The following is a 12418-nucleotide window of genomic DNA, read 5'->3' as shown; positions in this document are numbered from 1 at the left end:
TGAACATCTGCCATTAAAAGCAAAAACACGAGAAAAACTAGATTGAACCTAAAATATGTACAGGAAGGGGGGAAAAGAAAGAAATTACTGTTTGAAATAGTTGAGCTCAGTGTTGAGTACAGAAGGCTGTGAAGTGCCTACTGGAACGGTGAGTTGCTATTCCTCAAGCTTGCATTGTGCTTTGTTGGTACATGGCAGGAGGCCAGAAGTCAGTATGAGAACAAGGTAGAGAATTAAAATTGCAGGCCACAGGAAGGTCATGCTTGTGGATTGAACTGAGATGTTCCAAAAAGCAATCATCTAATCTGTTTGGTCTCCCCAATGTAGAGCAGACTGTGTTGTAAGCAGCAAGTACAGTATAATGAATTGAAAGAGACGCAGGTACATTTCACCTGGAAGGAGTGTTTGGGGCCTTGGTCTGTCAAATGGACAGGAGTTAAAATGGCAGATGTTGCATGGAAAGGTGCTGTGGGGATGGGACTGGGTGTTGGAGTAGTTGAGGAGTGGACCAGGGTGCCTTGGAGAGAGTGGTCCCTTCAGAATGCTCAAAATGTGGTGAAAGGAATATGTGTTTGGTGGTGGATCACTCTATAGTTGGTGGAAATGGTGGAGAATGATCTGTTGAATATGGGGGCTTCTGGGATGGAAGATGAGGACAAGGGCAATCCTGTTGTGGTGCTGGGAGGAAGGGGTGAGAAAAGTACAGACTGGAAAAGTCAGATGGGCAAAGGTAACATAATTAGTTCATAAAATGTTTTTTGGATAGTTCTTAGAACAGCTTGTTCTGGAGACAACCAGAGAGCAAGCTCTACAAGACCTGGTATTGAGCAACGAGATAGGATTAATTGATAACCTCAAAGTGAAGGCACCGCCAGGTGGGAGCGATCATAATATGATTGAATTTTACATTCATTTTGAGGCAGAAACGAGTGCATCCAAGACTAGTATCTTAAATTTAAATAAGGGCAATTATGAGGGCATGAAAGCAGAGCTGGCTCAAATGAACTGGCAAACAAGATTAAGGGTTAGGTCAGTAAAGGTTCAGTGGCAAACATTAAAAGGGATATTTCAGAATACACAGAATATATACATTCCAATGAGAGAAAAATTCCAAGGTGAGTGCCCACCATCCGTAATGAACTAAAAAGTTAAAGACATTATCAAATTTAGAGAAAGCATATAATTACACAAAGACAGGTGGCTGGTCAGAAGATCAGAAAGAATATAAACAACAGCAAAGGATGACTAATTTTTCACTCCTTAATAATCTAGAGTACAAGAGAGAGTGCGCTCGTAATATATAAGGACGGGTACTAAGAGTTTCTAGAGGTATTTAAATAAGAAAAGAGTTAACAAAGTGAGGGTTTTGCCCTATAGACAGTGTGTCTGGGGAATTGATGGAAAGGGAGATAACAGATGAAATAAACAGGTATTTTGCTTCGGTCTTCATTATAGAAGACACAAGTAACATCCTGGAGATAGCTGTAAATCAGGAAATGGAAGAGAGGGAGGAACCTGTGGGGAAAAATTAAAATCACCATGGAAGTGGTATTGAGCAAATTGTTGGGGCTGTGGCCTGACAAATCCCAAGTCTGGATGGACTTCACCCTCAGTCCTTGAAAGAAGTGGCCAGTGAGATAGTTGATGCATTGACTTTAATTTTCCAAAATTCCCTAGATTTGGAGAATGTTCCATTAGATTGGAAAATAGCAAATATAACACCTTTATTCAGAAGGGGAGGGAGACAGAAAACAGGAAACTACAGGCCAGTTAACCTAACATCTGTCATAGGGAAAATGTTAGAAGCTATTATTAAAGATGTTATAGCGGGGCGTTTAGAAAAGTTCAAGGCAATCAGGAAGAGTCAACATGGTTTTGTAAAAGAGAAATCATGTTTAATCAATTTATTGGACTTCTTTGTGTAGGCGGTAACATATTGGCATAGATGGAAGATTGGCTAGCTAACAGGAAGCAGAAAGTTGGCATAAATGGCTCTTTCTCTGGTTGGCAGGATGTGCTGTGTGGTGTGCCACAGGGATCAGTGCTGGGGTTTCAACTTTTTACAATTTATATAAAGGACTTGGATGAAGGGACCAGAGGAATGGCTGCTAAATTTGCTGACAACACTGAGATTAGTAGGAAAGTAATTTGTGAAGAGGTGATAAGAAGGCTCCAAAGGGACATGGATTAAGTGAGTGGGCAAAGATCTGGCCAATGGAGTATAATGTGGTAAGTGCGATATTGTTCATTTTGATGGAAAGAATAAAAAAGAAGCTTATTGCCAAAATGGTGAGAGATTGCAGAGCTCTGAGATTGAGAGAGATCTGGGTGTCCTAGTGCATGAATCACAAGGTTAGTATGTCGGTACAGCAAGTGATTAGGAAAGCTAATAGAATGTTATGATTTATTACGAGGGGAATTGATTACCGAAGTAGGGAGGTTATGTTTTAGCTGTACAGGGCACTCGTGATACCACATCTGGAGAATTGTTTATTTAAAGAAATATGTAAATGCATTGGAAGCTGTTCAGAGAAGGTTTCCGAGCCTAATGCCAAGAATTGGTGGGTTGTCTTATAAGGAAAGGTTGGACAGGTTCCGCTTGTATCACTGGAATTTAAAGACTAAGAAGACTTGATTGAAACATGTAAGACCCTGAGGGCCCTTGATGGGGTGGATGTGGAGAGGATATTTCCTTTTGTGGGAGAATCTAGAACTAGGGGTCAAAGCCTTAAACAAGTGACCCCTTATGTTTAAACAACAGTGAGAAGAAATTTTGAGGGTTGTGAGTCTTTGGACCTCTCTTCCTCAAAAGGCAGTTAAAGCATAGTGTTTGAAAATTTTTAAGGCAGAGCTAGATAGATTGTTGATTAAGATTCAGAGAAGGTCCCATTAGATTGGAAAAGAGCAAATATAACTCCTTTATTCAAAAGGGAGGGAGACAGAAAGCAGGAAACTACAGGCCAGTTAGCCTAACATCTGCCATAGGGAAAATGTTAGAAGCTATTATTAACGATGTTATAGCAGGGCGCTTAGGTGCCCTGATTCTTGATGTAAGAAACGGGTGAAAAGGTTATCGGGATTAGGTAGGAATTTGGGGTTGAGGTTACAATCGGATCAGCCATGATCTTACAGAATGGCGGAGCAGGCTCGAGAGACTGAGTGGCCTACTCCTTCTAATTCGGATGTTTGTATGCGGGAAATGGGTTGGACAAGGCAGGGAGGGATCCCAGAGCTCGTGGACAGGGATGGGGGGCTGTGTTCTGTCAGGGTGGTGGTGTGGAAGGAAAAAAGATTAACATCTTTGGGGGTTGTGGGGAGGGGAATATGCTGCGGTGGTTGCCCCTGATTCGTGCAGGATGACCCCCTTCCTCTCCACCTTGGTTCATGCTGGCCTTTTAAAAACGGCCTGCCCACTTCTGCCTGACTGCCCATACCAGCCATGTTATGGCGTGGCAGCATATTATTCAGGTCAGTAGGCTTGTTAGCAAGACTAAATGATCTGTAATTATTTAGTTACTGATGGTGGACAGGCTGTCATATTCAGTGCCTGCCCTCCTTGTGTATTATAGGGGTGAGCTCAAGGGTGGGCAGGAAGCTGGTGGTCTAGCCACTTGACCTATTTTGTGCCCCCCAGCCGATAACACGCCTGGTGGAGGCACACAAAATCTAGCCCATGGTGTAGGATGTTACGACAGAACATATGCAAAGGTGATAGCAAAATGCACTAAAGTCTTACAAAGTGCTAAATGATTACTTTGCATCTGTGTTTCCCAAAGAAAATGTTGCTGCTGTAGTCATAATGTAAGAGGAGGTAGTTGAGATCCCACATGGGCTAAATATTGATAAAGGAGGTGTTGAAAAGACTGGTCCAGTTGGGATACATCCCAGGTTGCTGAAGTGAGTAAGGGTGGTGGTGCTGGCCATAATCTTACAATCCTCAGATGATGTAGGGGTGGTGTCAGAAGACTGGAGAATTACAAATGTTTCACCCTTGTTCAAAAACGGTGCAAGGTTAAACCCAGCAACTACAGGCCACTTTAACCTTGGTGGTGGGAAGCTTTTACTTGAGGACTATACTTGAGGACAAAGTTAACAGCGGCTTAGTTATGGATCAATTAAGGAAAGCCAGTATGGATATTCTGAAAGCAAAACATGTTTAACCAACTTATTTCAGTTTTTTGATAAGACAACACAAAGGGTTGAGGACCATGCGGTTGTTGTATATGGGCTTCCAAAAGGTGTTTGATAGTCAGTACCACATGATAGGCTTGCCAGCAAAATTGAAGCTCATGGAATAAAAAGGACAGTGGCAACATGGATACGAAATTGGTTAAGTGACAGGAAACAGTAGTGATGGATGGTTGTTTTTATGGACTGGAGGAAGGTATACACTCTGTGCCAGAGATTTAGTACCAGGACCACTCCTTTTTGTGATACGCTTAATCACTTAGACTTGGTTGTGCAGGGTAGGTTTCAAAATTTGCAGATGACACAGCTTGGAAATGTACTGAACTGTGATTAGGATGGCGATAGACTTCAAGAGGACACAGGTTGGGGGATAGGCAGTTGCTTGATGGAACTTAACACAGAATTGTGAAGTGATGCATTTTGGTAGGAAAAGCAAGGAGAGGCAATATGGAATAAAGAAAACAATTCCACAGTGGGTGCAGAAATCAAGGGACTGGGGATATCTGTGCTCAAATAGTTGAAGGCAGCAGGGCAGATTGTTTTTTTTTAAAAAAAAGCGTACAAAATCCTAGCTTTTATAATTAGAGGCATGAGTACAGAACTAAGGAAATGATGATGAGCCTTGTAAAATGCTGGTTCAGCGTCAACTTGAGTATTGTGCCCAATTCTGGGTACTGCCCTGGAAGGATGTGAAGGCCTTGGAGAGGATGCAGAAAAGATTCGAGTGGTTGCAGGGATGAGGGACCTCAGGTGGATAGATTAAAGGAGCTTGTGTTTTCTCCTTAGGGTAAGCAAAGTTGAGAGGAGGTTTGATAGAGGTGCTCAAAACCATGCGAAGCCCAGAAAGTCAAGTAGAAACTGTTCCCATTGGCAGAAGGGTCGGGAATCAGAGGACACAGATTTAAGCTGATTGACGAAAGAACCTGAGGCAATGTGAAAATCTTTTCATGTCGCAAGTGGTTGTGATTTGGAATGCACAGCCTGGAAGCCCTTCAAAAGCGAGCTGAATTAGTACATGAAAGGGAAGAAATTTGTAGGTCTGTGGGGAAAGCTCTGGGGAACAGGACTAGCTAAACACTTCTTTCAGAGAGACATTACAACCTCAACTGGACAAATCCTTGCCACCTGTCCAATGATTCTATCAGCTGGCAAGTAAACTTCATGTCGTACAGTTTTCTCTGCTTTTTACAATTTCCTATATGTCCAGTACTTGCCTTTGGTCCAAATTTTTTGCCCAGACTGAACTTCAGATTAGTATAATTTTAGTGTCAACTTACTGTTCAAATCCCCAGTTGGTTAACTGTGAATAAGCACTTTGACTTGGAACACAGATTAGCTGGTGCAATAAGTGTGAAAAGTCTGACTGATGCAGTTGGGATGCTGTTTTGAAGCTGGAGCATTGTGGAGGAGATTTTAACTTTGCATCTGTCCTGTGCTGTAAATTATACTCACAGTAAATTATTAGCATGGAAAATTTTTCATCTTACGTTATTGCTATTTCTTCTGGGTTGTTTTTCGTATTGCACCCCACCACCCGCCATCTCAACCCCATTATTAGAATGTCCTTGTGAAACTGAAAGTAGTGAATTTTTCATTTGTGTATTTTTCAAAAGCAAAAAGGGAGTAATTTGTCATTTCTGAAAAATGAAATGGTAAAAATATTAAAACTGAAATAAACTGCAAAAAATGTTACTACTGGAATTTAAAAATCTCAATTCATTAACTTTTGTAGAGAAGCTACGGTTTGAAACTTTGACTTAAACTGAAATTAACATGTTTTTGAACAAATCGCAATATGCCATTTGGTTGTTCGATTCTATAGCTTATTGCACTTAAAATTAACAGTTGTGGAATTGGTTGAGGTTAAGTAGCTGCAAATGAACAGTTGAAAAAATGACAGGCCTGTTTTACTTGAATAAAAGTTGCATTGCTGAAGTTTGTTCTCATTTGCTTTCTTTCCTCCTTCAGGCAAAGAGACTGAAAAAGCCAAAGACAGATTTGACAAGGCCACCATGAAACTCCATAATTTGCATAACCAGTATGTGCTGGCAGTGAAGGGGGCCCAGCTACACCAGGAACAGTATTATGATAAAGCTCTTCCTCTGCTGCTAGATTCTCTGCAGAAGATGCAGGAGGGAATGATTCTTGCTTTGTAAGAAATATTCTAGATAATTCATCTGACGCTTTTTTATTACAGACCGTGTTGATCTAACTCTTGGAAAAATGTACTACTTTGCCAGTCTATACAACTGAATAATGTACCTATTTTAACATAGGGAACTGATCTTTTAATTAAAAGTTGTTCACTTTCATGTGCAATGAAGGCCCTCATGGAGAATTGTCAGCACACTTGCAACTGGCAAAATATATGTTCCCTCACCCCACAGACCAAGTTGTCATTTTTTAAGCAACAGTGAAAATTAGAATTTCTAATACTGCATGGAGGCATTAATTTATTTTACCTTTGATTAATTTACATTCAGTCAACTATATGTATAAGGTGGGGAGGCGAGAGAATGAAGATGGAGCTTAATGGCTACTTTCATTCCTGTAGTAGTATTCCACTATGTAAACCAGTCTGTTAAAATGGAGAATTCCGTTAATATTTATTCTTGCCACTTCTGACCAAATTAGTAGTAGAATCAAGTTAGAACTATTGCCTGGAACTTAGTGAAAGCTTGCATTATTGGGGTATGTGCAGTGTACACAATTGTTGTAATACATAACTTCCAGTAAATTATGACTCCAGTAATTTGTGCTTGTTTTTAAAACCACACCAATATTAACTCGATCATTTGTGCCACCCCATGGAAACCCTTGCCAAAACAGGTGTTAATTAAATGTTAAAGCTCTGCCCCCTTTCAGAATGGTGGTGAAGGCAAATTTCCTTCAGTTGTACTGGTTTTCTCACTGGTTACAGTGTGCTGCTGAAGGCGTGCACATACCTCAGTCATCAAGACTAAGTCATCCAGACTGTAACTGAAGCTTGGAACTAGCTGATTTGATTGTAAAATGGAGTGCTCTGTGGATTTGATTGTGGCCCTGCACCGAATTATTGCAGAAGTCATGAAAATAGTTTAATTGCTGAAAACTTGGGAAAATGCAAGAGTGTGAAAAATATAAAAGGGAAAAGCATGGCTGGAATATCCACTCATGATTTGGATCAATTACAATGGAGACGAATGGCATTTTTGTTGTACTTGGTTTGTAGTTTGTTTTGCATGAAACGAATGCAGAAGGTGGGTGTGTGGATCTGGAAACTTTTCTGCAAAGGAAAAGACCTGCAATATTTGACCTCTAGCTGGAGGATCGATCACAGACCATATTGCCACGACCAGGTTTGTGGACATAGGCTTTATTGTTACCCTAATTATTATTTTCTTGCCTAGGTAATTGGTCCTTTGAATTTTTCCCTGTCTTATTCATATATTTGATATCTGTAACTAGATCACGTGTTAATTGTATTTTTTTTTACTCATTCATGGGATTTGAGCATTGCTGGCAGGGCCAGCACTTATTGTTCATCACCTAGTTACCCTTGAGAATATGGTGATGAATTGTGCCTTGAATCACTGAAGACAGTGTGGCCACAGTGCTCTGAGGGAGGGAGTTCTAGGACTTTGACCCAGCGACAATGAAGGAATGGTGAAATAATTCGAAGTAAGAATGGCATGTGACTTGGAGGGAACTTACCGGTGGTAGTGTTCCATCTATCTGCTCCCCTGTTCTTGGTGGTAGAGGTTGTGGATTTGGAACGGACCTTGAAGGACCTTTGGCATGATGCTGTGGTGTGTCTTGTGCATGGTTCAAATTGTGACCACTGTGCCAGTGGTGGATGGAATAAATGTTTCAGGTGGTGGATGGGATGCCAATTAAGCAGACTGGATAGTGCTGAGTTCCTTAAGTTGGAGTTGCACTCATCCTGGCAGATTGAGAGTTTGCCATCTTGCTGAAACTTGTGCCTTGTAGCTGGTGCACAGGTTTTGGGGAGTCAGGATGTGAGTTACTTGCTGCAAAATTCCCAGACTTGCTTTTGTAGCCACAGTATTTTTATGGCTGGTCCAGTTATGTTTCAATGGTAACCCCTCCAGAATGTTCATGGTGGGAGAACTCGGTGATGGTAATGGGGTTCAATTTCTAAAGGAGGTGGTGAGATTCTCTCGTTGAAGATGGTCACTGCCTGCCACTTGGTTGTTACTTCTCACTTTTTAGTCCAAACCTGACCATTGTCCAGGTCTTGCTGCATGCAAGTGCAGACTGCTTCAATATCTGAGTTGCAAATACTGCAATCACCTTTTAACATCCGCACTTCTGGCGTTATGTTGGAGGGAAAGGTATTGATGAAGCAGCTGAAGATGTTTTGGCTAAGAGCATTAACCTGAGGAACTCCTGCAGCCATGTCCTGTGGCTGAGATGATTAGCTTCCAGCAACCACTACCATCTTTCTTGGTGCTAGGTATGACTCCAAACAGTGGAGAGTTTTCCCCTGATTCCCATTGAGATCAATTTTGCTGAGACTCCATGATGTCACACTTGGTCAAACGCTGCCTTAACGTCAATGGCAGTCATTCTCACCTCGCTCTGGAATTTAGCTCTTTTGTCCATGTTTGGACTAAATCTGTAATGAGGTCTAGAGATAAGCTGTCCTGGAAGAACCCAAACTGAGCATCGATGAATAAGTTATTGCTGTGTAAATGCTGCTTGATAGCACAGTCATTGGTACCTTCCATGACTTTTTCCAGATGTTTGAGAGTAGACTGAGTTGGTAATTAGCTATGTTTGATTTGTCCTGCTTTTTGTGGGCAGGACATACCTGGACAATTTGGCATCTAGCCAACCAAGTAGCAGCATTGTACTGGTTTGGGGCATGGCTAGTTCTGGAGAACGTGTCTTCATTCTACAGCCAGGAGGTTGTCAGGGCCTGTAGTCTTTGCCTTTTTCAGTATGTCCAACCGGTTCTTGATATCACATGGAGTGAATTGGCATCTGTGATGCAGGGGGCCTCAGGAGGAGGCCCAGATGGATCATTGACTCAGCATACTGTCTGAAGAAGTTTGCAAATGCTTCAGCTTTGCTGATCATTGAGGATTGAGATATTTGAGGAGCCTCCTTTGGTTAAGTTTTTAATTCGTTTATGGGATGTGACTTTTTAAGCTGCTGAAGTCTATTTGTTGTAGGTCCTCGTTCAGCAGCATTCATGACTGGATGTAGCAAGACTGCAGAACTTTGACCTGATTCAGTGGTTGTGGGATAGCTAAGCTCTTTATTTGTGGTCTGGTGTTGTAGCTTTACCATGTTGCCATCTCAATTTTAGATATGCTTGGCCCTGCTCCTGGCATACTCTTCAAATGCATAATTGAACCAGAGATGATTCCTCAGCTTGATGGTAATGGTGGAGTGAGGGATATGCTGGGCCCTGTGGTCAGGTGATCCACTTGGTTTTATTCATAGCAGGCTTTTCTTTAGTTTGACGCAACTGAGTGGCTTACTCGGCCATTTCAGAGGGCAATTCAAAGTCAGCCACATTGCTGTGGCTCTAGAGGGATTATCATATTTAGGGTGGATGATGAGCTACCAAAGTGGAATAACTTGTTCAGTTAGCTGGGCAATCTAAATCGTTAGGAGTTTTCATTTAATTGGGTTCGAGCACAGCTTATCTTTGGGACAACAGTGAGTAACACTTGAGCTTTTTATAGGGAAATAGTCCAAATAGTGCTAGAGATGGTTAGTATTGGATAATGTTTAGTTTAACCTGTCAATTACACAAAGGTGAGCCATGTAAGTATCATGCATATCAATGCAATTAAGTGTGTATAATTTTATCAGAGAATGTGAGTAATTTTTAGTTAGTTTTTGAATAAATTTATGCAGATGTTTAAGCTGGAGGGCTGCTGCGTTCAATGGTTGAACTTTATGGCGCTTGTTGCCAGTATTGCTCTTGCAGGAGATTCCTGACCATGGTGTAAAGTTATTGACATTATCATTTGATCAGCGTCAATCTTATTTTAAACTATGCAGAATAGCAGAAATATTTTCAAATAATGTCCACCTATGCAAATTGCCATTTTTCAGCATCCCTTTTCTAGTTTTATTTCTCTGATTGCTGATAAGTTTTCAGCTAGTCCCAACATTTTGCATATTGGAGGATTCATGTGTATTTGGACCCATAGTACTAACTTCCTTTTTCCTTTTATAGTGGGAGTTGTGACTGATAAGCTATTTGTAAAATTGCAGAGATGTCTTTTGTGTTGGAAAAAAATGTCTCAGATCTTCAACAGTTCTATGATACAAGGCATACTTAGTCCTGGAAGTAGCAATGCATCTCTAGTTCCATGGCACAAAAAAGAACACTTCAGAAAGTGTCAAAAATTCAGGTGCAAGGTGCAAAACTTCATGTACATCTTCTAAAGACATTTTTTTTTAAAATATGTCTCCAGTGAAAATTGCAAGAAACCCACACTGCTTTAGCGAAATGTGTGATTTTCATATCTTTGGATCTGACCCATTTAGCAGCTTGAGTTGAAGATGGGCCTATGGAATTAACAAAATGTAATGACTTTCCTGTTTGGTCGTTCTACAAGGACAACTCAAACACAGCAAAAGTACACATCATATGCATAAACTGTCAATGTTAAGGTTGGTGCAAGGATTACATAGATTTCTAATTCTTGTATTTGCATTGACTTTTGCTCATAGAGTCAGATTCATAGAACCATTATGGCCTTGGAGAAGGCCATTTGACTGACTGGCAAATATAACTTCATGTGAATTCTATTCTTTTATGACTGACCTTTGTTCCTTTCGCATTCAGCTCATCCTTGTGCAGTAGATGGGTGGAAAACTACTGTGTAAATGGTGGAAGTGACCAGGGATGCAGTGACAGTTTTATTATTGTGGTGAACTCAATTGTCAACTTTGCATTTGATTCTAATCGTTTTCAGAATAGCTTCTTGAAAACAATTAAGTAAACTTTAAGGGTAGATATGTCGATGCCCTAAGCTGACAGTTATCTAGGTCAGTTCAGGAGAAAACTCTGCAGATGACGCATTTCTTGTTAAAACATTTGGAAACATCATGCTGCACTGCCATAAGTGCAAGGTTGTGGGATTATTTCCCATCAACTCACTCTTAGGTCAGCAAATGTAAATATTTTGGGTGTGTGTCAGTGCTGTTCAACACTGATCCAAAAGGAAGTCAGGAGTAAGTGGCGTTCTCTGACAGCTCGTATGTGGTGCTAATGGAACGAGGTCAAGTGGCAAGGAGTGCCAACAGGCTAAGAATTTAAATTTGCTGCTTTACCTGCCACAGAGAAATAATCTCTGGGCCCCGCATCTGCCAGGATTTAGCCCTTGCATTCAGTTTTTGCCCATTTCATGCATGCATTCAGTTTGTCGGGGATAGCACTGATGGAACAGACAGCATTTCGGATGGCTGTTCTCCAGCTTGTTCTGACACTTACAATGATACAGTCAGAGGTGTGAGGGGAAACAGATTTCTATTTCTGATTGAATTTTGTGACAGATGCAATAAGGGAAAACACCTAGTTGAACAAATGCCATGTTTCAAATTCCCCTACAAAGGTTACATAGTTCTGCTTCAAACTTGAGAAAGTTTGAATTGCAACTGTTTTTCAGGAACATAAAAATCAAGTTGAAATGTAGTATTAATAAAACAAAATGATATATTTATTTCTGCTTGCAATCTTTCCAGTTTTGAGTGAGCAGTATTTCCTTCACCTGAACACAGGTAAGACTGAAACCATCATCATGGGTGGCTGGCACAAACTCCTGGCAGCTTGCACAATCTCCATACAGTTGTCACCTATTTTCGTCTCCTTGGCCACTGTTGGGCTGACCTTGACTGTTTGCAACCTCTGCATTCTTATTGATCCCAAAGCAGGCTTCAGATTATATCCTCTCCATCACTGAGTGTCTGCTTCCATCTCACAAACATCACCTTCCTCTGCCCATGTGCTGTTGAAATCCTCATCCATGCCATTACCACCTCCAGACTTGATTATTTTAGATCACCTTTCCATCTTGCACCTTTGGTCAACTTCAGGCCATTTGAAATTCTGTTGCTTAGATTTTGTCCTGCTCACCCACAGCACATGTTCTCTCAGACCTACAGTGTCGCATCAGTACCTCAAATTTAAAATACTCAGCTTAACTCTTATTGTGGCCTTTTCCGTCATTATCTCCATAATCTCCAGCTCTACAATTACACCTGT

General features: G+C 41.0%; 1 protein-coding gene across 2 annotated transcripts in view; it reads left to right on the top strand.

Moving 5' to 3' along the window:
• Positions 1-12418, top strand: part of fer (fer (fps/fes related) tyrosine kinase) — a 416238-nt gene that overhangs the window by 80253 nt on the left and 323567 nt on the right. For both annotated transcript variants that reach the window (XM_041185738.1, XM_041185739.1), the window contains exon 5: positions 6157-6340. In XM_041185738.1, the coding sequence (XP_041041672.1) occupies positions 6157-6340 (184 nt within the window). The remainder of the gene's footprint in view (positions 1-6156; positions 6341-12418) is intronic.

This window comes from Carcharodon carcharias, chromosome 4 (genome assembly GCF_017639515.1).
Source record: "Carcharodon carcharias isolate sCarCar2 chromosome 4, sCarCar2.pri, whole genome shotgun sequence".
Lineage (NCBI taxonomy): Eukaryota > Metazoa > Chordata > Chondrichthyes > Lamniformes > Lamnidae > Carcharodon > Carcharodon carcharias.
This window is presented reverse-complemented; position numbering and strand designations above follow the sequence as displayed.